Genomic DNA, 26,910 nt, shown 5'->3' on the forward strand with positions numbered 1-26,910 from the left:
GTAAATACAGATATGTCTATATAAAACAACGGTAGATTAAAAAAAAGTATAAATATTAGCTATATCTTGACTCTGCCTTGAATACAAAAGTACATATAAAAATAAGAAGAGAATACAGAAAATGGAGAGCAATGATTCGGGTATGGAGGAAATTTTGAGTTATTATTTTTCTCAGCTTTACTGAGATATAATCGACATATAACATTGTGTAAGTTTAAGGTGTACAACGTGATGATTTGATACACGTATATACTGCAAAATGATTACCAGAACAATAAGGTTATTTGACACATCAATCATTTCACATTCTTACATTTTATTTTTCCCGTAGTGAGAACTTTCAAGATCTACACTCTTAGCAACTTTCAAGTACATACACAATACAGTATTGTTAACTATAGCCACCATGCCGTACATTAGATCCCGGGAACTTACTCATCCTATAATTGAAAGTTTATGCCCTTTGACCAATCTCTCCCTATTTCTCCTACCCCAGGAGCCCCTTGCAACCACCATTCTACTCTCTGTTTCTATGAGTATGGCTTTAAAAAAAAAAAAAATTCAACATATAAGTGAGATCACACAGTATTTGTCTTTCTCTGACTTATTTCACTTAGCATGATGCCCTCAAGGTCCATCCATGTTGTCACAACTGACAAATTTTCTTCTTTTTTATGGCCGAATAATATTACATTATATATATGTGCATATATATATGTATATTTATCACATTTTCTTTATCCATTCATCTGTTGACAGACATCTAGGTTGTTTCCAGGTCTTGGCTACTGCGAATAATCCTGCAATGAACATGAGAGTTCAGATACCTCCTACAGAGTGGTGTCATAGCCTTTGAATATATACCCAGAAATGGGATTGCTACACCATAGGGTAGTTCTATTTTTAATTTTTTGTGGAACCTCCACACAGTTTTCCATAAAGGCTGTACCAATTTACATCCCCACCAACAGGGCATCAGGGTTTCCTCTTCTTCACATCCTCACCAATGCTTATCTCCTGCCTTTCTAAAAGGTGTGTGGTGACATCTCATTGTAGTTTTGATTTGCATTTCCTTGATCAGTGATGTTGAGCATCTTTTCATGTACCTGTTGGCCATCTGTAGGTCTTCTAAATGTCCATTCAGCTCTTCTGCCCATTTCAGAATCAGATTATTTGTGGTTTTGCTATTGAGTTGTATGAGTTCTTTATATTTTGGATATTAATCCCTTATCAGATATATGGTTTGCAAATGTTTTCTTCCATTCTATAGGTTGTCTCTTCCTTCTATTGATTATTTCTTTTGCTGTACAGAACTTTTTTAGTTTGATACAGTCTCACTTTATTTTTGCTTTCGTTGCTTGTGCTTTTGATATATCTAAACAATCATCAAGAAGACCAAAGTCAAGGAGCTTTTTCCCTATGTTTCTTTCTAGGAGTTTTATGGTTTCAGGTCTTACATTTAAGTCTTTAATTCATTTTGAGTTAATTTTTGTGACAAGTATTAAGATAGGAGTCCAATTTCATTTTTTTTGCACATTAATATCCAATTTTCCCAACATCATTTATCAAAAAAGACTCTCTTTTCTCCGTGGAGTATTCTTGGCTCCCTTCTCAAATATTAGCTGACTGCATATGCGGGGGTTTACTTCTGGGGTCTCTATTCTATTCCATGGGTCTATGTGTCTCTTTTTATGCCAGTACTATACTGTTTTGATTACTATAGCTTTGTATTATAGTTTGAAATCAAGAAGTGTGATGCCTCTAGCTTTGTTCTTCTTTCTCAAGAGTGTTTTGGCTATTCAGGGTCTCTTTTGGTTCTATACAAATTTTAGGATTGTATTTTTCTATTTCCATGAAAAATGCCATTGGAATTTAGATAGGGATTGCACTGAATCTATACATGGCTTTGGGTAGTATGGACATTTTAACAATATTAATTCTTCCAATCCATGAATATGGGATATCATCCCATTTATTTGTATCTTCTCCAATTTCTTTAATCAATGTCTTATAGTTTTCAGTGTACAGGTCTTTCACTTCCTTGGTTAAATTTATTCCTAAGTATTTTATTGTTGAGTTGTTACTATTAAAACATGTAGTAACATTTACTGAACACTTCTTACATGTCATGCATTTCAGAGCAACCATGTGAGGCAGGCACTGTTATGATCATTCTCATTTAAAAGATAAAGAAACCAAGGTTGGAGAGACTTAGCAAATCGCTCAAGGTCACAAAACTCACAAGCAGGGGCGCCAGGATTCAAGCTTATGGTATTCGATTTTGGAGCCCAAGCTCTAAAACTCTATGCACAACTCTCTCTTCGTATATTTATGGTTTATTGTTCCTACTAGATAGACAACTAAGTAATACACATAAAATTGTACAAAACATTTTAAAAAGCGAGGGGGTTCATGATGTAGTCCAATTAAATAATAATATTTAAATATTTACTTTAGATCAAAAAGTCAAATGTTTTATCAATTTCCAAAATTTGCATATCAGTATCATATTTTCCTTTCAAATCTGTCTTTTTAAAGTAATAATCAATGAGATATCCTAAGACTAGAACGTATTTTGACAGGATCAACCTTATTCAGGACATTATTTAGATTTAGTTTATAATAATTTATAGAACCACAAGATTAAAAACTATAAAAGACCACTATATTTTATAAAGACCACTATATTTTATATCTTAAAAACTACAAAGACCAGTATATTTAAAAAAAAAAATCCTCTTACGGTCAATTCTTCAAATTTAAATTTAAATTGTTTAACCACTTTGGTCCTGTAGCTAGAATTAAGTTACCAAAGAATATACTGGGTTGTAGATGGTAGACAGTATAGGAAGGACAAAATATGAACAGAAAACACATTAGGGAGAGAAGTTCTTTCTTCATTGAGGAAGAATCATACCAAAAGCCTTCTTGTTTAAAATAAGAGAAATGAGCTTAATGTATACTAACAATAAACCTGTTAGCTAACAGGTTAGTAAAGTTAGAAAGGAAAACAATTTGGCTCAATTAACGTTTTCTGAAATCCTGCACACATATAACAGGTTTTTTTTCACACTGAATAAAAGGGAAAAAACTACATTCATAAAATACCACAGGAGATAGATTTCTTCTTAAAAGGAAATTTTTTTCAGAAAAAAATAAAACATGACAGGAAATTAATACTATACACAAATGCAGTTCTCACCCGGTCTTCCTTCTTAGGCAGCTGATCCTTGATTAGAACCTTGGTGCGCCTGAGAAACCACCCAGACATCTTCTTTGCGAGCCTCCGCATGGCCTTTCGGCCAGTAGCTAGTTCTCTCTTTGTTGCTGTGTGTCTCTGACCATGTTCTACTGGGTCAGAAAACTGCTTCTTGAAGTTGATCCTGCTGCCCAAAAGTCCTGGTACGGCCCTTTAAAACAGCAATAAGAAAAATGGTAGGGCTTTATTAAATTATCTAAAAAGGAAAACAGTGACTTCTTTCTGTTCTAAGAAATATATTAAGTCACTTGTTTATTAATGACAATAACAAAAAGCAAGAAAACAGAATGTTCTTTTTTATGACAGTTTCAGTAAATAACTAGAAGAAGATGATGGAATTGGTAAATTAGTTCAGACATTTACTTCAGGGACCAAGAGTAACAAAGAGGTTTTCATGGGACTCTCTACTCTGTATATTATGTTTGAGATCAAGCACTTCTGTAAACAGACAATATTTTTTCTGAAACTAATAATTAGCAAACAAGGTAACATTAAGTTAAAGAAGAATTAAATAATTTTCAAAAAACAAAAAGTGTTTTCTTTCACTCACCAGTCCATAACACACCACAGTTCTTTCATGTTGTTCTGAAGAATGGTTCCAGTGAGGCCAATGCGGACATTACATTTTAAAGCTTTCATAACTTCTGTTACTCTAGCCTTTGGATTCTTGATTCTATGAGCTTCATCCACAATGACAGCTGACCATTCCAAACTGTAAAAGAAGAAAAAAGGAGGGAAAAGTCGAGAAAACTTCCCTGTTTTAGTCTATATAGTTTTTAGAGAGCAGCATTCTCAACCAAAGTTTTGGGTTTTTCTCCCTCTTTCCTCTTTGATGATTCCATAGGATTCTCACCTAAATGGTCCTATGTTTGGACAACCCATGAAAACAAAATGTGTAGGGAGACAAAGGGTATAGAGATTCTATTTGATGATGGTAGAATGAAAAAACTCAAACATCACTAAAATGACAAAAAAGGATTTTTTAAAAAGTAACAAACAAGAAAAATAAATATAAAATAAAAGAAGCAAAACTTTCAATGTTAAATCTGAATGAAAAAACATCAATAGAAACTCATGATTTTAAAAAGTGTATTACATAGCTCTGTCTGCTAGAAAGGTTACCCCAGTAGGAATGAGCAGTCATAGAGGTCAATCCACTAAAAGGAACCAGAGCCCAAAGGAGAAATAGTTGATTCCAGGCACGCAGCAGGGGAAACACTGAAGAGCCAGAAAGCATAGCTGTATCCAAAGATAAATGAGGGCGTGTCCAAAGGACACAGGAGCCAGGCTAATTAGAAAATTTGAGCATCCTTAAGAATACTAACTACAACTGAGTATAAAACATTGAATAAATAAAAGCCCAGAAGTTCTATGAAAAAAATTTAATTTAGACCATACACAAAATGTATACACAAAAATTAACTCAAACCATATATAAAAATTAACTCAAAATAGATCATAGGTTTAAATATAAGAATTAAAACTATAAAACTGATAAAACATGGGAAAAAATCTTGTGACTCTGGGTTAAGCATAAACTTCTTAAATATGACACCAAATAGGTCAATAAAAACTTTTTTGATAAGTTGGACTTCATTAAAGTTAAAAACTTTTACTCTTCCAAAGACACTGCTAAGAAAATGAAAAGATATGCTACAGACTGGGAGAAAATATTTGCAAATCATAACCTGGCAAAGAACTTGTACACAAAATATATAAAGAACTATTACAATCAATACGAGCTGGAACAATCCAATTTAAAGGATGGGTAAAAAGTTTTAATAGACATTTCACCAGAAAAGGTATACGAAGGCCAAATAAGGACATGAAAAGGTTCTCAACATCGCTGGTCATTAGAGAAACGCAAATTAAAACCACAAGGTAACAACTGTAAATCCATCTGAATTGCTACAGTGAAAAAAGACTGACAATGTCAAGGGTCAGCAAGGATGAAGGGAAACTGGAACCTTCAGAGACTGTTTTGGGGAAGGTGCAGCTACTTTTCTAAAACAGTTAGGCAGTTTCTTAAAAAGTCACATTTCTCATACTACCCAGCAATTCCATTCCTAGGTATCCATCCAAGAGAAATGAAAACTTACATCCACACAAAGACTTGTATGTAAATGTTCACGGCAGCATTATCCATAATAGTCAAAAACTGGAAACAAAACATCCAACCATTGGTGAATGGATAAACAAAATGAGGTACATACATACAATAGTACTGGTCAGGAATAAAAGGGAACACACTACTGAAACATGCTACGACATGAACCTCAAAAACAGGATGTTTAGTAAAAAAAGCCAGACACAAAAGACAACATATTATATGATTCCATTTATTTCAAATTTACAGAAGATGCAAATCTATAGAGACAGAAAGCAGATTAAAGCTTGGAACTAGAGATGTGATCAGAGATTGACTGTAAACAAAAAACTTCTTGAAGTGATAGAAATGTTCTAAAACTGTATTGTGGTAATAATTGCATAACATTATAAATTTACTGAAATTATTCTACACTTACATTCTATGATGCATCAATTATACCTTAATAACCCATGAATCTATAATTATATTCAAAAAAAAGGGAGCTGGGACAGAAACTCTGCTACCATTGTAGATGACTATTATGCCAACATCTTAGTCTGAAAATTGGTAATTAAAGCAAAAGAATCAAGCATTCACCTTGCTTTCTTTAGCTGAAATTGTAGTTAATTCTTACTTGTAGGAGAATGCCAGTTAATAAGTATAGAAGAAATGACAAATTTAGGAAAACATTATTTTGCAAAACCCAATAAAATAACTGACTCAGTAAGAATAATTTCTGTATGCTAATACCACTAAGTAAAAGGATTGAGGGACCAGAATATTCAAATGGTGGTAAATTAACACCCTACAAATTACTTCTAATTGTAAAGGGAGAAACATATCCTTACAATGGAAAGATCTGATGACTACCTCCTCAGCCTGTGGGACAAACTTGGCATCATTAATAGTGAAATACAGCCATTTGTGACAACATGGATGGTCCTTGAGGGTATTTTGCTGAGTGAAATTAATCAGAGGGAGAAAGTTAAATACCGTATGATCTCACTTATACGTAGAAGATAAAAACAACGACAAACAAACACATAGCAATGGAGATTGGATTGGTGGTTACCATAGGGGAAGGGTGAGGGGAGGGCAAAAGGGGTGATTAGGCTCACATGTGAGGGGATGAACTATAATTAGTTTTTGGGTAGTGAACATGATGTAATCTACACAGAATTTGAAATATATTACAATGTACATCTGAAAGCTATGTAATGTTAGAATCCAATGTTACTGCAATTAAAAAAATACTAAAAAAAAATAGTGGAACAACCTGACATTAATATCTCTTGAGGTAATGTAATATGAAGTCTATAGCATCATTTATGAAGTATCCTTGTCAAAAATGTTTAACCTGAATCTAATTAAGCCTTTAGACCAAAATCAGCCCACAGAAATACAGATGTTAGAGGAATCACAACTCCTTGAGAAGGCAGTCAGACAAATCTAACACATGAGACATCTGAAAAGACAACTGGCCTGGTCCCCTCAAAATTCATATGATAAAAAAAAAAGTTGGGGGAAAGTTCTAGATTAGAAGAGATTAAACAGACTTGATAACCAAATCCATCATCTGAACCTTTATTGAATACTGCTTTGCAAATACTAGATATTAAAGATATTTTGAAGATAATTAAGAAAATTTTAATTGCTGTTATTTTTCTTCAGTGTGACAATGGTAATGTGGTATGAGAAAGAATATCACTAGTTTTAGGAGATTCATGCTAAAAGATTTAGAGATAAAACTGTCATGTTATATACCACCACTGTACATAGACATAGATATAGACACACACAATTAACTTACATTTTGCCAACATTTGAATATATATACACAAACACACAACTAGTGTATCTAGGTAGTGAGTACATGGATGTTCATGTACTATTACTTCAATTTTTCTATTGAAATATTTCAAAAAGGTTTGACAATTTTCTTAACATAAAGTTGAAAAAGAACAAGCAAACAAAGAGAGAGGAGAAAACAATCACAAAACTTCAGAAGCTGGGAAGAAGACGAAGAAGACGACTTACAAACGTAGAGAAAGCAGTATCCTATGTCAGTAGTGGAGAAAGCCAAGAAGGAATCCGACTCATATTATTGAGCTCTTAAAAAGCTAGGAATCGGTGGCACCAGATGCCTCTGGAGTTTGGAGCTATGTAAATGTTCAAGTCTGTCTAAGAAGTAGTTGAATCTTCTAGATACTAATCCCTACTCCACAAGACAGCCCAGCCAGGTCACCTAAAGTGAGCAAAAGAAGGGCAAAATACAGAAAAATCCTCATTTCCCTTAAGGAGAATCAAGGGTTATGCTGAAAGCCAAAGAAAAATTTTTCAAGTTGCAGCATAGACATGTTCTTTAGAGACGTGGCGGTAAAACCATGAAGATAAGTAAGAGTTGAAGGCGGTTGTCCCTGAAGAACAAGTAATAGGGGTGATGGGCAGGAGTGAACTACAGTTTCTCATATTTGGCTCTTTAAATAATATCTATATATAACTTTGATAAAAATTAAAATGAAGGAAAATATATAATAGTAATAACAAAAAGAGATGCAGTTCACTATATTATACAGTGTGTTTATCTACTCTGTGGATTATCTATGATAAATATTTAATCCTGGTCTATCATACAGAGGACTATTCTCACAAAAATTACTGAATATTTATTCTGATGAAATATAAGTTTTTTGAACATTTGTCAAAATAAAGCTGTTCAAACAGACAAAAGAAAGCTAAATATAACAAAAATTGTGACATTTGATTTTTCTAATTTTACACAGAAACCTGACTTATATTTATATAATTGTACTTTAGAATTCTTATTTAATATTTATAACAATCACAGAAAATAACCACTTAACATTTATTCGGCAACTATTATGTGCTAGAGATATAAGCACTGAAATACAGAAATTATCCTATATCAAAGACCTCACAGTCTAAAGTGGTAGAGAGTTTTTAAAAAAATTAAAATATGACAGGTGCTATGATAAATGAATTTCTTATCACATTTATCTAATTGGAGAACATCTTTTGGGGTGGTATAATATATTGGACAAAAGCCCAAGGTCTGGAGTTAGATGGTCAAGGTTTAAATCTCATCTCTACCACTGACTTTGTGGTAGGCTTGGGTAAGTTACTTAACTTTGCTATGCCTCAGATTACTCCTTATTCTGACAGCATCCATGAAACATTAACAGGCTAACTTATTAGCTTGTAAATGGGGTAAAATCAAATCCTAGAGCTGACAAAAATGGTAGCTCTAAATCCAACTTTACTAACAATTACATTAAATGTAAATGGACTAAATGCTCCCAATAGAAGGCAGAGAGTATCAGGATGGATAAAAAAAAGCAAGACCCAATTATATGCTAACCATAAGAGACTCACTTTAAATATAAAGAACAAGTATGTTGAAATAAAAAGAAGGAAAATGATAAACATGTAGTAAGCATAAGAAGACTGTATTGTCTACATTAATATCAGACAAAACTACAAGATTATTAGATTTAAGGGGTGTTTTTTAAAGATAAAAGAATCAATTCATTAGGAAAAAATACCAATCATAAATGTGTGTGTACCTAACAACTGAGCTTCAAAATATATGAATTGAAAACTGATAGAAATGAAAGGAGAAAAAAATCTATATTTATAACTGAAGATTTCAACATTCCTCCCTCAGAAATTATAAACCAACTAGAAAATCAGTAAAGAACACTTGAACAACACCTAGCCAACCTGACTTTATTGATATTTATAGAACACTATACCCAAGAAGTGTAGAATAAACATCTTCCAAGTGTAAAGAGATTAGAAAAATGCAAATTATACTACAATGAGATACCACTCTACACACATTAAAATAGCTAAAAATAAAAAGACTGACAATATCAAGTGTTAGTGAGTATGTGAAGCAAGTGAACTCTCATAGATTGCTAGCTGGAGTAGAACGGTACAACCACTCTGGAAAATGGTTTGGCAGTTTCTTCTAAAGCTAAACCTATATGTAGCATATCACCCAGAAATTCCACTCATAGGTATTTACCCAAGAAAAATGAAAATGTATGCCAAAAAAACGGTTATACATAAATATTCCTTAAAGTTTTACTTGTAATAACCAAATACTGGAAAACCCAAAAATCCATTCTCAAATGAATGGTTAACAAAATGTAGTATATTCATAAAATGCAATACAATTCAGCATTAAAAAAGGACCATCATTGATACATTCAATAACATGGATGAATCTCAAAAACATTATGATGAGAAAAAGATGCCAGACAAAACAGTTCAGATGACAGGAGGCAACACAAGATAAAGATGTTGGAAAGTGTGGTTTCTTCTGAGGCCTCCCTCCTTGGCTTACAGATGGCTGCATTCTTGCTCTGTTCTCATGTGTCCTTTGCTTAGTGCTTTCAAATTCCTGGTGTCTCTATCTCTTCTTCTAAGGACACCAATCAGATTGGAATAGGGCTCCACATTAATGGCCTCATTTTAAATTAATTACCTCCTTAAGGATCTTATCTCCAAATACAGTTACATTCTGAAGTCCTTGGAGTTGGGACCTGAACATAAAAATTTGGAGGGGACACAATATAGCTCATAATAAGCCTCCTAATTGGTCTTTCTTCATTCAATCTGGCTCTCCTGTGTCAGCATACACAGCAGCTGGGTTTCTTATAAAACGCAATCTGATCATTTTTATCATATTAGTAATCTGCTGAAACATATCAGTGGCACTCTACTGCTCTAAGGATAAAGACCAAAATCCTCTAGGTGGCTTTCAATACTCTTTATGAACTGTCCCTTGCTTACCACACTGGCGTTGTCTCCCAGTTACTTCCCTCTTACACTCTAGGCTGGACCATCAGATGCAGAAAGCATTGGAACTGCTTTCATTTATTGAAAAATGTTGCCATCTTTGTTGTCTGAAGGCCTCTGAAAATACTGTTTGTTTCCTCTTGGATTACTCTCCTAACCTTCAAGTTTTACTCATTCTTCAAAATTCTCACTCAGCTTATAGATCATCTTCTTTGGGAAGCTCCCCGATGACTCTCCTCACTCTGCAGCAGAATTAGGCTTCTCACGTGCTCCCACAGCATCCTTTGTTCCATATCACGGCGCTCACATGACTTTATAAATGCCTGTCTCTAGATTCTCCACTGAAATCTTAAGATGCGTTAGGCATAAACCAGTTCATTTCTTTTGGGTACTTGTAGTCCTAGAACAGTGGTTCTCAATACGTATATGTATTTTTTCCACTCTACATTCACACAGACTCCTATAATTAAAATCATTCATGAAAACCACTGTCTTAGTCTAGAGGCACTGTATACGTAAAAAGTTGTGCCTGAGATTTTGGACAAGTCATATCGTTCTTTAACAAGCATTGTTTGGAGAGGTAATGGAGGAAATAAAATAAGGAACTGTGGAAAATCTGGTGCAGGTTTTTCCTTTTAGAAAGTAAGCTAATTATTATAAACTGTCTATTTCAATAATTGTGAAATGAAATTAAACCATGCTAAAAAATATTTAGAGCATTAAAGAATTACAGTACAAAGGGATAAATAACAATTGATGTAAGCAGAATATTAATGCAAATCATTCCCATTATTCCCATTACCTGTTAAGTTCATCTAGACATAATCGCAGTGTTTCATAAGTTGTTAGAGCAATTTCACATTTCCTCTGCTTTACACGAATCAGTTCATTGTCTTTTTTGTTACCATGTAAAATAGTGACTCTGAAATATCCCCAGGTGTCCAATTCATCCTTCCAGTTGTAGAGGACAGAAAGAGGAGCAACTATTAAGAACATCTAAAAGAAGAATAAAGAAATTTATGAAATATATTTTTAAAAGTGAAAAAGAACCCCAAAGTGAAATCTAGAATATCAATAGTCCTATTCTTTAATTCTTGACACTGTAGTTACTAAGAATAAATACAACTGAGCAATTGGATATATCTAGACATAGACTATCAAAAAATACTTTGTTATTTACTTAGCTTTTTATTAGGACAAAATAGATATCTAACCACGTCCAAAGGAACAGCTATTTTGATTTCCCCCCAAAAAAGGAGTTGAGATAAGAGAGAAGTAATTCTCCAAAACAGAGAAAAGAGTATAATCAGGAACCCAATAATAAGTTCAAAGGCCAAGGGCACTACAAATATGCAAAGCAGGCCAGGTTTTTTCTTGGACTATTTGGTCTCCTGGAACTCTCTTTCCTTTTCATTTCCCTAGTCTACTTCCTCTCCTCTCTCTCAGATACTGTCAATAGAAGACTCGCAAAATTCACTGGAAAATAGAAGCAATTAGAATAAAACCTCCACCTCTCTTATCATTAGATAAATAACCTACCTACATTTATTTCCATATATTCTGCCCTCCCACAGGTTACCATGGATGAGCTGTCCAAGTTCTTATCTAAAGACAAATCCTGAACTTAGACAGTGGCTCCCATCGCTTCTTGCCAACAAAGTCAATGCTGGAGAAATTGTCCCAATCTCTCCATTGTGATTAACTTTCCCTTTTTAATGGATAACATACATCCATAAGCAAACATGTTCTAATATTTCCTAGGGTTAAAAACCAAAACAATACCAAAAAACCTCTTCCTTAACCCTACATCTCTCTCTAGCTATCTCCCATTACTTTACTTGCTTTTTAGCAACGATCCTCAGGAGTCATCAAGGCTTATTGTCTCTACTTACTCTCCTCCTGTTCTCTCTTGAACTCATGTAAATGAGATTTCTGCCCCAACAGCTCCAATCAAAGCAGTCCTTGTCAAGATTACCCACATATCTCTGTCTAGTCTTCACATGAATGTTTCAGGGTTCCACTGACCTTTCCCGTACTAACCCTGGATGCTGCGGTCTTCAACCATTTTATTTTTTTAATGTTTTTATTTCTCATTCTTATCCCTACTCCTAAGCTATTATATTTAATAGGGTTATAAGTAAGTTTCTTGTCTAAAGTTTTATACCTGTCCTACTTGGTAAAGATGAATCAATTAAACATATTGAAAAATTTCAGCTTAACAAAAAAAATAAAATAATACAATGCTACTCTAAATCCTGCCCTCTCTTCTGTGAAACATTTCAGCTAGGCTATTTGTTAGCTGTGAGAAGTCAAATCTGTGACTGCGTTTTGGAAAGAGAAAGAGGAAAAAGAAGAGAAGATCAACCTACTGAACGTAAGCGTTCCTTTATCCCACCTCATCATCAAGCATATATAAGTACTTTCTCATCATACTTGATTCATCTCAAATACTTTTGTCTTTTGGCTCAGACTTTATCCTATGAATTTCATTTCTCCTATCTTCAAATGTAAAATTTGAGCACCAAGTACTAAGTCAAATTATAGTCTCCCTACTCCCTTTTTTTTTTTTTTTGTATATTACAAAATAAAAATGTTGTGTCCAAACTCCATCTGAGCACTTTGAGCAGTTTTCCACTTCAGGGTCATTCATCAAAGGTGCCAATAAATCTAAAGATTCCTAGAATCAGCTCTAAGATTCCAGAAGACGTTTAAACATTAAGATATTTCTTACAGACGTTATTGGTCTTCAAAATTGTGAAAGGGTAAATCAAACGGTTCATTAACTCATTTTAATACTAAAAGAGGTCAGAGAACTGGCTTATGCAATTCGTAAAGTCCAGAGAAATTGAATAAGAAGAACTTGAAGTGTTTACTACCACAGTGTGAATAATATTTCAGGTAATAAGCCTTACTTAAGCAAAGGATGCCAAAACAATAAAATGGAAAGCAGCGGTAAGCAGTGGTATGAACTGTGACAGGATACCCAGAGATGTTTTTCATGTGTAATGATTTTTGTGGTGGAAGTATAGCATTAACAATAATTATCATAACCTATATTGAGCACTTACTGTGTGCCAAAGACAGTAAAAGTAGTTTACAGATACTAACTCAAGAACTTTACACAGAAATGCTATACACCAGGATTACCTACTATTTCCTTTCTACAGATGAGAAAATGAAGGTGTAGAGATGTTAAAAAACATGCTCAAGGTCATAATGCTATTAAGTGGCAAAGTAAGTATTTGAACCCAACCACCATATGTCATGTTAGCATCTTAAATCAGAAAGTACATGACCTTGAGACACATAACCACGGTAACTCTGGTACTTTGTACAGTGCCTAGAAAACAAAGCTGTTCAATTGATAAATGAAGCAATAAATGAAACTATGAACGGCAATGTCAAGGTAGGAATAGCACTGTTTATTCAGAGGATAATGACAGACCAACAGATCAGAAGCAAAGGTTTCACACGAGAGGAAGTGAGATATCAAAGTGAAAAGTAAAATGTACCTTTATAGAGAGAAATTACAGATCATAAAATTGGAATTTTTGCTATATAACCCAAAGTTCTAAAGAATATTCTCTGTAATTACCTCTACAATCTTAATTCTTTCAAATATGCCAAATCTAATTAATTTACACCCTATTGTGCAAAGTTGATATTTGTTCCTTTGGTACGCTATGACTATTTAATGTATCGGAATTTAAGTTTAGAAGCCACTCTAGTCTGGAACCCTTCCAATTTCCTCTTCAGAAAAGCAGCATGATAATACTACCAAAACATGACAAACATTCTATCAAAAGAGAAAATAACAGACCAATATGACTTAGATCAATGCACACTAAATCAATAAATAACAAATCATGAAATTAAACATGAAAAGTAAATAAGATGAGAATGGAAATGACAAGGAAAGGTATAACTATCTACAGAAAACATAAATAAATCAACTAAATGAACAGTACATCAACTATTAAGAATAAGAAAAGAATTAAGAAAGTAGAATTTATAAAATATATGGGACAATATAATGACTCCTTAGAAAAGACAGACTTAATAGATATATACAGAACACTCCATCGCAGAGCAGCAAAATATACACTCCTCTCAAGTGCACATGGAACATTCTCCAGCATAGATTATATGTTAGGCCACAAAACAAGTCATAATAAATGCAAGAAGACTGAAATCATATCAAGCATCCTTTCTAACCCAATAGTATGAAACTAGAAATTAATTACGAGAAGAAAACTGGAAAATTCATAAATACATGGGGATTAAACAACATGCTACTGAATAACCAATAAGCTAAGGAGAAATAAAAGAAGAAATTAAAAAAAAAAATCCCTTGAGACAAATGTAAATGGAAACATAACATACCAAAACTTACGGGATATAGCAAAAGCAGTTCTAAGAGGGAAGTTCATAGAAATAAATTCCTACCTCACAAAACAGGAAAAAAACCTCAAGTAAACAACATAACTTTACACCTCAAGGAACCAAAAAAAAAAAAAAAAAAAAAAACAAAGCTCAGTTAGAAGAAATAACAAAGATCAGAGTGGAAATAAATGAAATAGAGACTAAAAAGATAAAAGAAAAGATCAATGAAACTAAGAGCTGATTCTTTGAAAACATAAACAAAATTGACAAAACTTTAGCTAGACTCACCAAGAAAAAAGAGAGAGGGCTTAAATAAATAAAATAAGAAATGAAAGAGGAGGTATTATAACTGATACCACAGATATACAAGGAATCACTAAGAGACTGCTATGAACAATCATACACCAAATAAATTGGACAATCTAAAAGAAATGGATACATCCCTAGAAACACAGAACCTTCCCAGACTGAATCATGAAGAAATAGAAAATCTGAATAGACTGATTCCTAGGAAGGAGATTGACTGAGCAATCAAAAACATCCCAATAAACTAAAGCCCACTGGTAAATTCTACTAAATATTCCAAGAAGAATTAACACTAAGCCTTGTCAAATTCTCCCAAAAAAAGTAGAAAAGGAAAGAATGCTTCCAAACTCATTTTAAGAGGCCAGTATTACCTTGATATCAAAACAAGACAAGGGTAGTACAAGAAAAAATTACAGACCAATATCCCTGATGAATATATAAGCAAAAATCCTCAACAAGGGGCCAGCTCAGTGGCATAGTGGTTAAGTTTGTGGGATCTGCTTCAACGGCCTAGGGTTCACAGGTTCAGATCCCAGGCACGGACCTAGCACCACTAATCAAGGCACATTTTGGCGGTATCCCACACAAAATAGAGGAAGACTGGCATGGATGTTAGCTCAGGGCCAATCTTCATCTCACACACACACACACACAAATGCTCAACAAAATATTAGCAAACCAAATTTGTTAACACATTAAAAGGATCGTACTACACCATGATCAAGTGGGATTTATTCCAGGATGCAATGATGGTTCAATACCTGCAAATCAAACATGTAACATACCATATTAATAAAATCAAGAATAAAAATCAGGAGAGGGTGTCAAGATGGCAGCGTAGGTGGACTCTGAACTCACCTCCTCCCACAAACACAACCAAGTTACAACTATTTTTGGAAAAATTACCCCTGAGAGAGAACTGAAAACTGGATAAAAAGAACCCCCACAACAAGGGTCAGTCCTGACTGAGGTTGAAGAAGCAATTTCTGTCTGGAGAGAAAAAAGCCACCTTCGTGAGCCATGGAGCTTCATGGTTGGCCAACCAGGAGCAATCCTAAGATACACAGCCTTCCCTGGAGGAGTGGGGGACCTGACCAGGGGAATGTTGTCACTATAAGCATCCTTCGGACTCAGCACAACTGAGATGGGTGTCATAATATCTGGCTTTGCTGGCTATTAACTACAACAGGGAATATCCCTAGACAAGCTATCAGACATAAGTTGAAAAAGCCAGCTCTTAATGGGCTCACACACTTCAGAAAACAACCTCAAATCACCAGGAAGAAAGGGTCACAGTCCTTTGGTGAAAGGAGACTCACCTGAAAGGCTCTGGGGGAATCTCAGTGAAAGGTAAGACATCTCCAGAGACTGAGACATTGGCTGCAACCATTTTTGGGACCTAGAATAGGCATGCTGACACAGATCTGGCAGATGCCACTGGAGTTATTCCACTGGCCTGCTAGCCCAGGGTCTGCTCTGATTTAATCCAGCTCAGCCAGGGCAGGCAACCCACCCTAGGGACAGTCCCACCCAACAGCAAGCCCTCAGGCAACTTTCAGCCTGCAAAGAATGGGTGCCTGGATCCTCTGCAGGCAGAAGAGTGTGTCTGCCTCTGAGGGGCAGGGCATACATGAGGAGTCAGATGGAGAGTGTAGGGCAATGGTGGAGTGTGGAAACCTCTGCAAAGAGGTGACAGGGTCTGCTCCAGGGGGTGGGGAAGTGTGCATAGGCCAGGACTGTGTCAACAGTGGGTGTGGACCTATGGGTGTGGGGCTTATCAGCAACAGAAGACTTGTGCTTCTCAAACAGCCACATAGGGGATTGGCCCCACCTTCCAAGGCCTGAAACAATTGGGTACTCCCATGGCTGGGGCCAGCCCCACTCAGCTGCAACCCTGAGAGAGCTGAAAATAGCCTTGCAGGCCAGAGGCCTACAGCAATTGTAAGCTCCTGAGCCTCGCAACAAGCCATGCGAGGGGCTTACTCACTTAAGAGAAAAACTGCAACAGGAATGTGTTATTATACCTTGAAGCCAACTGTGCTGGGGCTCTCCAAACCTGATAAACTGACTGAAGGGTCCATAGCAGCCACACGCAACTGAGCAATACAACCAGTCAGTCAGGGGGACAGCCTAGACTCCCTCGGCACATGCAGCAAGAGCAGCCCCGCCACAACAGAAGGACACACATAGCCCAGACAGGGGTCACTCCTGGAACATCTGGAACTGGTGATGAGAGGGAAGCACACTGCTGGGCCTCAAAAGGTGTCTCCTACATATGGCCACTTCTCCAAGATCGGGATATGTAGCTGACTTACCTAATACATAGATATAAGCACAGAGAAAGAGGCAAAATGAGGAGGCAAAGGAATACATTCCAAGCAAGGGAACAGGACAAAATCTCTGAAAAAGAACTAAATTAAACAGAAATAAACAATCTATCTGACAAAGAGTTCAAGCAAAAGTCATCATGATGCTCACTGATCTTGGGAGAAGAATAAATGAACACAGTGAGAACATCAACAAAGAATTGGAAAATATAAAAAAGAACCACTCAGAAATGAAGAATACAATACTGGAAATGAAAAATTCACTAGCAGGACTCAATAGCAGACTAGATGATACAGACGAATGGATCAGCAAGCTGGACGAAAGCCTAAAGGAAATCACCCAAGCTGAACAGATAAAAGAAAAAAGAATTAAAAAGAATGAGAACACTCTAAGGGAACTCTGGGACAACATCAAGCACACTAACATTTGTATTATAGGTGTCCAAGAAGGAGAAGAGAGGGACAAGGGGGCAGAGAATCTAGTTGAAGAAATAATAGCTGAAAACTTTCACAACCTAAGGAAGGAAATAGACATTCAAGTACAGGAAGCACAGAGAGCACCAAACAAGATAAACCCAAAGAGGCCCACATCAAGACACATTATAATTAAAATGTCCAAAATTAAAGATAAAGAGAGAATCCTAAAAGTTGCAAGATAAAGGGAACAAGTGACATACAAAGGAAACCCCATAAGGTTATCAGCGGATTTCTCAGCAGAAACCTTACAGGATAGAAGGGAGTGGCATGATATATTTAAAGTGCTGAAAGGAAAAAACCTAACACCAAGAATACTCTACCCGGTAAGGTTATCGTTCAGAAAGGAAGGAGAGATAAAGAATTTCCCAGACAAGCAAAAATGAAAGGAGTTTTATCACCAAGAAACCACTTTTACAAGAAATGCTAAAAGGACTTATTTAAGTGGGAAAGAGAAGACCACAAATAGGAATAAGAAAATTATTTTTAAAACAGGCAATAAAATCACTGGTAAAGGCAAAAATACAATAAAAGTAGCAGATCAACCATCTATGAAGATAACATAAAGGTCAAAAGACAAAAGTACTAAAATTACCTATTTCGGTGACAAGAGGGTAATAGATATACACACACAAAATAATAGGTTAGGTATGATACCAAAAACATAAAATGTGGGAGGAAGGGAGTAAAAGAGCAGAGGTTTTAGAAAGAGGTCAAACTAAAGAGACCATCAACTCAATATAGATTGCTATATACGTAGATTATTATATGTGAACCTCATGGTAATCACAAACCAGAAACCTATAATAATATACAAATAACTAAGAGAAACTAACCCAAACATAATACAAAAGAAAGCCATCAAATCACAAGGGAAGAGAGCAAGAGAAGATGACAGGAACAGAGAAGAACTACTAAAACACCCAGAAAAAAAGTAACAAAAAAGGCAATAACTACATATTTATCAATGGCTACCTTAAATGTCAATGGACTAAATGTTCCGGTCAAAAGGCATAGAGTGGCCAGTTGGATAAAAAAACAAGACGCATATATATGCTGCATACAAGAGGCACACTTCAGACCTAAAGACACTCACAATCTGAAAGTGAAGGGATGGAAAAAGATACTCCATGCAAATGGCAGAGAAAAGAAAGCTGGGGTAGCAGTACTTATATCAGACAAAATAGACTTTAAAACAAAATCTGTAACAAGAGACAAAGAAGGGCATTGCATAATGATAAAGGGAACAATCCAACAGGAGGATACACTACTTGTAATTATCTATGCACCCAACATACAAGCACCTAAATATATAAAGCAATTATTAACAGACGTAAAAGGAGAAAGACAGTAACACAATAATAGTAGGGGACTTTAACACTCTACTTACACCAACGGATAAATCATGTCAACAAGATCAAAAAAGAAACATTGGCCTTAAACAACACCTTAGACCAGATGGACTTAGATTAATATAGAACATTCCATCCAAAATCTGCAGAATACACATTCTTTTCAACGGCACATGGAACATTCTCCAGGATTGATCACATATTAGGCCACAAAACAAGTCTTAATAAATTTAAGAAGATTGAAATAATACAAACCATCTTTTCTGACCACAAAAGTATGAAACTAGAAATCAACTATAGGAAGAAAATCAGAAAAGCCAAAAATATGTGGAGATTAAACAAAATGCTACTGAAAAATGACTGGGTCAATGAAGAAATGAAAGGAGAAATCAAAAATTATCTGGAGACAAATGAAAATGAAAATATAACATGCCAAAATCTATGGGATACAGCCAAAGAGGTCCTAAGAGGAGAGTTTATAGCAATACAGGCCTACCTCAACAAATAAGAAAAATTCCAAATAAACAATCTAACAGTGCACTTGAATAAACTGGAAAAAGAAGAACAAACCCAAAAATCAGTATAAGGAAGGAAATAATACAAATCAGAGCAGAAATAAATGAAATAGAGACTTAAAAGATAATAGGGAAAAAAATCAAAGAAACCAAGAGCTGCTTCTTTGAAAAGAGAAAAAAAAATTGACAAACCTTTACTTAGACTTACCAAGAACAAAAGAGAGAAGGCTCAAATAAATAAAATCGGAAATGAAAGACAAGATGTTAAAACAGACACCTGAGAAATACAAGATTATAAGCAAATACTATGAAAAGCTATACAACAAATTGGATAATCTGAAGAAATGGATAAATTCTTAGAATCATACAACCTTCCAAAACTGAATCAAGAAGAAACAGAGAATTTGAATAGACCAATCACCAGTAAGGAGATTGAAACAGTAATGAAAAAGCTCCCCCAAAATAAAAGTTCAGGACCAGACGACTTCCCTGGTGAATTCTACCAAACATTCAAAGAAGACTTAATACCTATCCTTCTCAAACTCTTCCAAAAAATTGAAGAGGAGGGGAGGCTTCCTAACTCATTCTATGAAGCCAACATTATCCTGATACCAAAACCAGACAAGGACAACACAAAAAAAGAAAATTACAGGCCAATATCACTGATGAACGTTGACGCAAAAATCCTGAAAAGAATACTAGCAAAGAATACAATACATTAAAAAGATCATATGCCATGATCAAGCGAGATTTATTCCAGGGATGCAGGGATGGTTCAACATCTGCAAATCCATCAAGGTGATATACCACATTAACAAGCTGAAGAACAAAAATTACACAATCACCTCAATATATGCAGAGAAAGCATTTGACGAGGTACAGCAGTGATTTATGATAAAAAACTGAATAAAACAGGTATATAAGGAAAGTACTTCAACATAATAAAGGCTGTATATGACACCCACAGCTATCATTCTCAATGGAGAAAAACTGAAAGCTATCCCTCCAAGAACAGGAACCAAACAAGGATGCCCACTTTCACCACTCTTATTTAACATAGTATTGGAAGTCCTAGCCAGAGTAATCAGGTAAAAAAAAGAAATAAAAGGGATCAAATTGGAAAGGAAGAAGTAAAACTGTCAATATTTGCAGATGATATGATTTTATATATAGAAAAACCTAAAGAATACACTAAAAAAAACTTTTAGAAATAATAAATGAATATGGTCAAGTCGCAGCATACAAAATCAACATATAAAAATCAGTTTCGTTTCTATACACTAGCAACGAAGTAGCAGAAAGAGAAATTAAGAACACAACCCCATTTACACTTGTAACAAAAAGTATAAAATATCTAGGAATAAACTAAAGCAAAGTGGTGAAAGATCTGTACAGTGAAAATTATAAAACACTGTTGAAAGAAACTTAAGAAGACACAAAGAAATAGAAAGATATTCCATACTCTTGGATTAGAAGAATTAACATAGTTAAAATGTCCATACTTCCTAAAGCAATCTTCAGATTCAAGGCAATCTCTATCAAAGTTCCAACAACATTTTTCACAGAAATAGAACAAAGAACCCTAAAATTTATATGCAACAACAAAAGACCCCAAATTGCCAAAGGAATTCTGAAGAAACTGAACAAAGCTGGATATTTTGAACTCCTTGATTTCAAAATATACTACAAAACTATAGTAACCAAAACAGCATGGTACTGGCACAAAAACAGACACACAGATCAATGGAACAGAATTGAGAGCCCAGAAATAAACCCACATATTTATGGACAGCTAATTTTTTACAAGGAAGCCAAGAATATACAATGGAAAAGGGAAAGTCTCTTTAATAAAAGGTGTTGGGAAAACTTGACAGTCACAGGCAAAAGAATGAAACTAGACCACTATCTTATACCATACACAGAAATTAACTCAAAGTGGATTAAAGACTTGAATGTAAGACCTGGAACCATTAATTTTCTAGAAGAAAACATAGGCAGTATGCTCTTCAACATTGGTCTTTGCAGCATATTTTCAAGTACTATGTCTGACTGGACAAGGGAAACAATAGAAAAACTAAACAAACAGGACTACTTCAAACTAGAAAGCTTCTGTACAGCAAAGGGAACCATCAACAAAATGAAAAGACAACCTAACAATTGGGAGAACATATTTGCAAACCATATATCTGATAAGGGCTTAATATCCAAAATATATAAATAACTCATACATCTCAACAACAAAAACCTAACAACCCAATTAAAAAATAGGCAAAAGATCTGAACAGACATTTCTCCAAAGAAGATATACAGATGGACAATAGACACATGAAAAGATGTTCAACACCACTAACAATTAGGGAAATGGATTTCAAAATTACAATGAGATATCACCTCACTCCCCTGAGAATGGCTATAATTAACAAGACAGGAAACAATAAGCGTTGGAGAGGATGTGGAGAGAAGGGAACCCTCGTACACTGCTGGTGGGAGTGAAAACAGGTGCAGCCGTTATAGAAAACAGTATGGAGATTCCTCAAAAAATTAAAAATAGATCTACCCTATGATCCAGCTATTCCACTGCTGGGTATTTATCCTAAGAACATGAAAACACAAATGTATAAATATACATGCACCCCTGTGTTCACTGCAGCATTATTCACAATAGCCAAGACTTGGAAGCAACCTAGGTGCCCATCAAGGGATGAATGGATAAAGAAAATGTGGTCTATATACACAATGGAATACTGCTCAGCCATAAGAAAGGATGAAATCCAGCCATTTGGGACAACATGGATAGACCTTGAGGGCATTATGCTAAGTGAAATAAGTCAGAGGGAGAAAGTCAAATACCGTATGATCTCATTCCTAAGTAGGAGATAAAAACGACAAACACACACAAAAACGGAGACCGGATTGGTGGTTACCAGAGGGGAAGGCAGGAGGGAGGAGGGCAAAGGGGTGATTAGGCACATGTGTGTGGAGATGGATTGTAATTAGTCTTTGGGTAGTGAACATATTGCAATCTACATGGAAATCAAAATATATAATGGTGTACACCTGAAATTTATACAATGTTATAAATCAGTTACATCAATAAAAAAGAATATAAATCATATGGTCAACTCAATCAATGCAGAAAAAGTATTTAAAAAAATTCAACATCCATTTATGATAAAAATTCTCAACAAAGTGTATATAGAGGGAACATACCTCAACATAATAAAGGCCATATATGACAAGCCCACAGCTAACAACATACTCAGTGATAAAAGCTGAAAACTTCCTCTAAGATCAGGAACAAGACAAGGATGCCCAGTCTCGCCTCTTTTACTCAACATATTATTGGAAGTTTTAGCCACAGCAATCAGGCAAGAAAAAGAAATAAAAGGCATCCAGTTTGGAAAAGAAGAAGTAAAACTGTCACTATTTGCACATGACATGATATATATTGAAAACCCTAAAGACTCCACCAAAAAACTGTTAGAACTAATAAATTCAGAAAAGTTGCAGGATACAAAATCAATATGCAAAAATCTGTGCATTTCTACCTACTAATAACAAACTATCAAAAAAAGCAATTAAGAAAACAATCTCATTTAAGACTATATCAAAAAGAATAAAATACCTAGGAATAAATTTAACCAAGGAGGTGAAAGACCTGTAACTGAAAACAATAAGACATTGATGAAAAAGATTAAAGATGACACAAATAAATGGAAAGATATTCCATGCTTGTGGATTGGAAGGACTGTCCATACTACTGAAAGCAACGTACAGATTCAATGCAATCTCTACCAAAATTCCAATGGCATTTTTCACAGAATACAACAAACAATCCTAAAATTTGTATGGAATCACAAAAGATCACAATTAGCCAATGCAATATTGAGAGAGAACAACAAAGCTGGAGCCATCACACTCCCTGATTTCAAAATATATTATAATATTTATTTGATTTATATATACTATATTTATATATATACTATATTTATTATATATACTGTATTTATAATATTTATTTGAATGCAGCCAAAGTAGTATTCAAAGAAACATTTATAGCTTTAATGAAATTTATTAGAATACAAAGACTGAAAATAAATGAATTAAGAATTTACTGAAGGAGGTAGAAAAATAGCAATGTATATTATGGCAAGGAATTTATACACATATGTGTGTGTGCGCGCACGTATACATATGAGAGAGAGAGGAAAAGAGCAAGAGAGGCATTAGTGTCAATTAAGATAGCTATTAGCATATTTCATCACACCATCAAGTGAATATCTTTACTTTCTTCTCTCTTCTCCCATTCTTCTTCTGAAATATTTTAAGTATCCTTAAGTATTTTTAAATATTTAAAGTATTACTTTTCCCTCTTTTTTCTATCTCCTGTCTGCTAATTATAACAAGTGACACAGACATTTATAAGCTCTGCACTGATACGTAGAACCAAATAACTGAAAACAAGGCTAAAAACAGTACTTGAACTCATGAAGACTTAAAACACATTAAGAATCGTGATGCTTTTTTAGGATCAAATTGAATTTGACACTCAGATGTATTTATGACACTAAAAATAATAGGACATTTAAAGTAATAATAATTAGAATACCTTAAGCCAATACTTCTCAAAATTTTATACTGAAATGTCCCTACTGATAGACAAGAGTAAACTTTGACTTCTCAGCAATCTTATATATAAGACTCTATTTTAAAATTTGTGGAAAGTGGTCCATCACCATAATATAATAAAGATTTTATAAAATCACTTTATCTTTGTTTCTATCCAGTTTCCTGGATGCTAAGGACAATATAAAAGTCAGACACATAAGTAGAGTACAATTTTTTGCATTCATTATTTTATTAGAAATCTCTTATTTTTTATAAGATCATATATAAGATAGTTTTAAACATATATTTACAAAGGAGAAAACTGAAGTATGGACATGAAAAGCATTCACATGTGCAGAGATAGAGACAAGCCTAGATCTTAGCCTTTCCGATTCCAGCTTGAATCCTCCTTGTATAAGAAGAATTTGTTGCATATTTTCAGGATGTAGTCTGCTAAGCAACTTTATCAATGACACACCTTTGTTACCAATATCTACAACTGTCTCTTTTTCGTTTTCACATAAATAAAAAACAATATGATGTACTTCAGTTAACTTTACATGGACACTCATGAAAATTTAACAAATTAATCAAAGCAAATCATGTACACCAGCCAAGCAAAAGACTTGAAAAGAAATTCAAGCTGAAATTATATTTTCCCATTTTGAGAGTCAATCATATTTAACTTGAGGAGGAAATTGATAATCCTTCAAATATTAGGTCTATAAAACAAATATTTTAATAATGTCTTTAAATTCTTATGTTTTAAATTTACTGTGTGATGTTTAAAAGTTTCTACATACTTTTGCAATACTAGCTTTATGAGTTGTATATTTCTAGATATCTTACCTTTTTTGCTGTAGAAGAAGAGGGTTCCTTTTTCATACTTCTTAGTAAAAACTCTGGCATGTTATTTTCAATATCCTCACGAGTTCCTTTTTTATGCAAAACTGCAGCCAAAAATGAAATAACCTGGAAAAAAACCCCACAACTTTTTTAATCACTATGTATAATGTATCATGATGGACAAAATTTTACTGCTTACATGACTAACTACCCAATTAGTGACAATTTGAGTATGTTAGGGGGAAAACATAACATGAAACACTAGTATCGGTTTTCTTTATTTGGATTAATGAACAAATGTATAATATACATGTATAACATACATAATATAATATAAATGTATAATACATGTTACCCTTAAATAGAGTAAAAAAAATTCCCACCTTGCCATCTCTTTTGTGACAAATTCTACCTACTCAATGAATTTTTGTTATGTTGATTTCATCAGCTGGAACATTACCGTCTTACTTGTTTCTATCCATGGAAACTATCTGTTCATATCCTCTATTAGAATAAACTGTGTACATTCTTTTTTCCTTGTAGAAAATAAACTCCTTAAGGGGGTAATATTTGGCTCATAAATTTATGTACTTCTGTTTGCACAATAAATATAAGTGGAATGACAGAATGTTATTTTAAGATAGACTAAGACAATTCATCAATGTACACACCACTTTGTATAACAGGTATTCTCCAAATATCAACTGAGAATGACAGAGAGACATAGATGAAAGACCTCATATAATTAAGAGCAAGAAATGTTTAATCAATTGGACTTTGGTTCAAATTCAGCCTTAGTTTCTTGGCAGTTATGTGAACTTGGGCAAGTTAGTTAACCTCTTTGAATAACTGTGAAAATAGCAAAAATAATATTGGCAGAATTGTTTTAAAGGTTGGGGGAAAAGAATTGATCATTATTTTAGAAAAATAAAACATATATATTAAAAGCTAAAGAAAAAAATGACAGAATTAGAAAAATTATCAAAAAATAATGTTTTTAACATGGGTGTGAATATCTACGATCTGAATCCCAAATGATAGAAGAAAAAGAATGGTGTAGGAGAAGTATTTGAAGAGAGAAAGGCTGAAAACTTTTAAAAACTGATTAAAAAAATCAAACCATACATTCCAGAGCCACTAAGAACATCAAGCCCAAACTAAATAAATAAATAAATAAATAATCCACAAGTAGGTACTTTGTAGAAAAAACACTTAAAACTTGAAACAAAAAAAATATCTTAAAAACAGCCAGAGGAAAAAAACAACAGATTACCTACAAAAAGCAACATCTTTAGACAAATAGCTTACCTTGCAGCAAAAACAATGGAAGACACTAGACAACAGAATGATATTTGCAAGGTTTTAAAGAAACTAAAAGCAATCTAGTGTTATATCCAGTGAAAATCATTCAAGAATGAAGATGAAAATATTTTCAGACAAAAAAAAACATCTAAGCAAATTCATCATCAAAAGAGCAACACTAAAGAAAATAACTACAGGATGTTTTCAGGCACAAGGAAAATGATCCTATGTATCTTAGTGATGCAGAAAAAAATTAAGAGGAACAAAAATGGTAAATATATAGAAAATATAAATGCATATTGACATTATGAAATAAATATAAAATGTCCTGTTGGGATCAAATAAAAAAAATAAAAGATATGACAACAAATGTATATGAGTCAGAGAGGGGACAGTGTAGTTACAATTTCTGAGGTCCTGGTGTTATCCAAGAGGAAATAAAAGTAGTAATTTATATTAGATTTTGATAAGTCAAGGATGTCTGTTATAACCTCTGGGGTAACCACTAGAAGAAAATACAACAACATGTAACTACTAACCTACTAAGAGAAGGGTAATACAATAATATGAAATCACCTACCCAAAAGGAGGCAAAAAAGAGAATGAAAATGAACATGGATGGCAC

The 26,910-nt window shown here is 34.2% G+C and overlaps 1 protein-coding gene across 16 annotated transcripts in view; it reads right to left on the minus strand.

The window, feature by feature from the left end:
* Positions 1-26,910, minus strand: part of ERCC6L2 (ERCC excision repair 6 like 2) — a 143,617-nt gene that overhangs the window by 78,012 nt on the left and 38,695 nt on the right. For 11 of the 16 annotated variants that reach the window (XM_070249051.1, XM_023627095.2, XM_023627096.2 and 8 more), the window contains 4 exons: positions 24,987-25,109; positions 10,975-11,168; positions 3,810-3,971; positions 3,203-3,410 (listed from right to left, as the gene is read on the minus strand). In XM_070249051.1, the coding sequence (XP_070105152.1) occupies positions 3,203-3,410; positions 3,810-3,971; positions 10,975-11,168; positions 24,987-25,109 (687 nt within the window). Of the gene's footprint in view, positions 1-3,202; positions 3,411-3,809; positions 3,972-10,974; positions 11,169-24,986; positions 25,129-26,910 lie in introns of all 16 variants that reach the window. The other 5 variants (XM_070249052.1, XM_070249057.1, XM_070249055.1 and 2 more) reach the window with 1 other exon arrangement.

The sequence above is a fragment of the Equus caballus genome, chromosome 23 (assembly GCF_041296265.1).
Source record: "Equus caballus isolate H_3958 breed thoroughbred chromosome 23, TB-T2T, whole genome shotgun sequence".
NCBI lineage: Eukaryota > Metazoa > Chordata > Mammalia > Perissodactyla > Equidae > Equus > Equus caballus.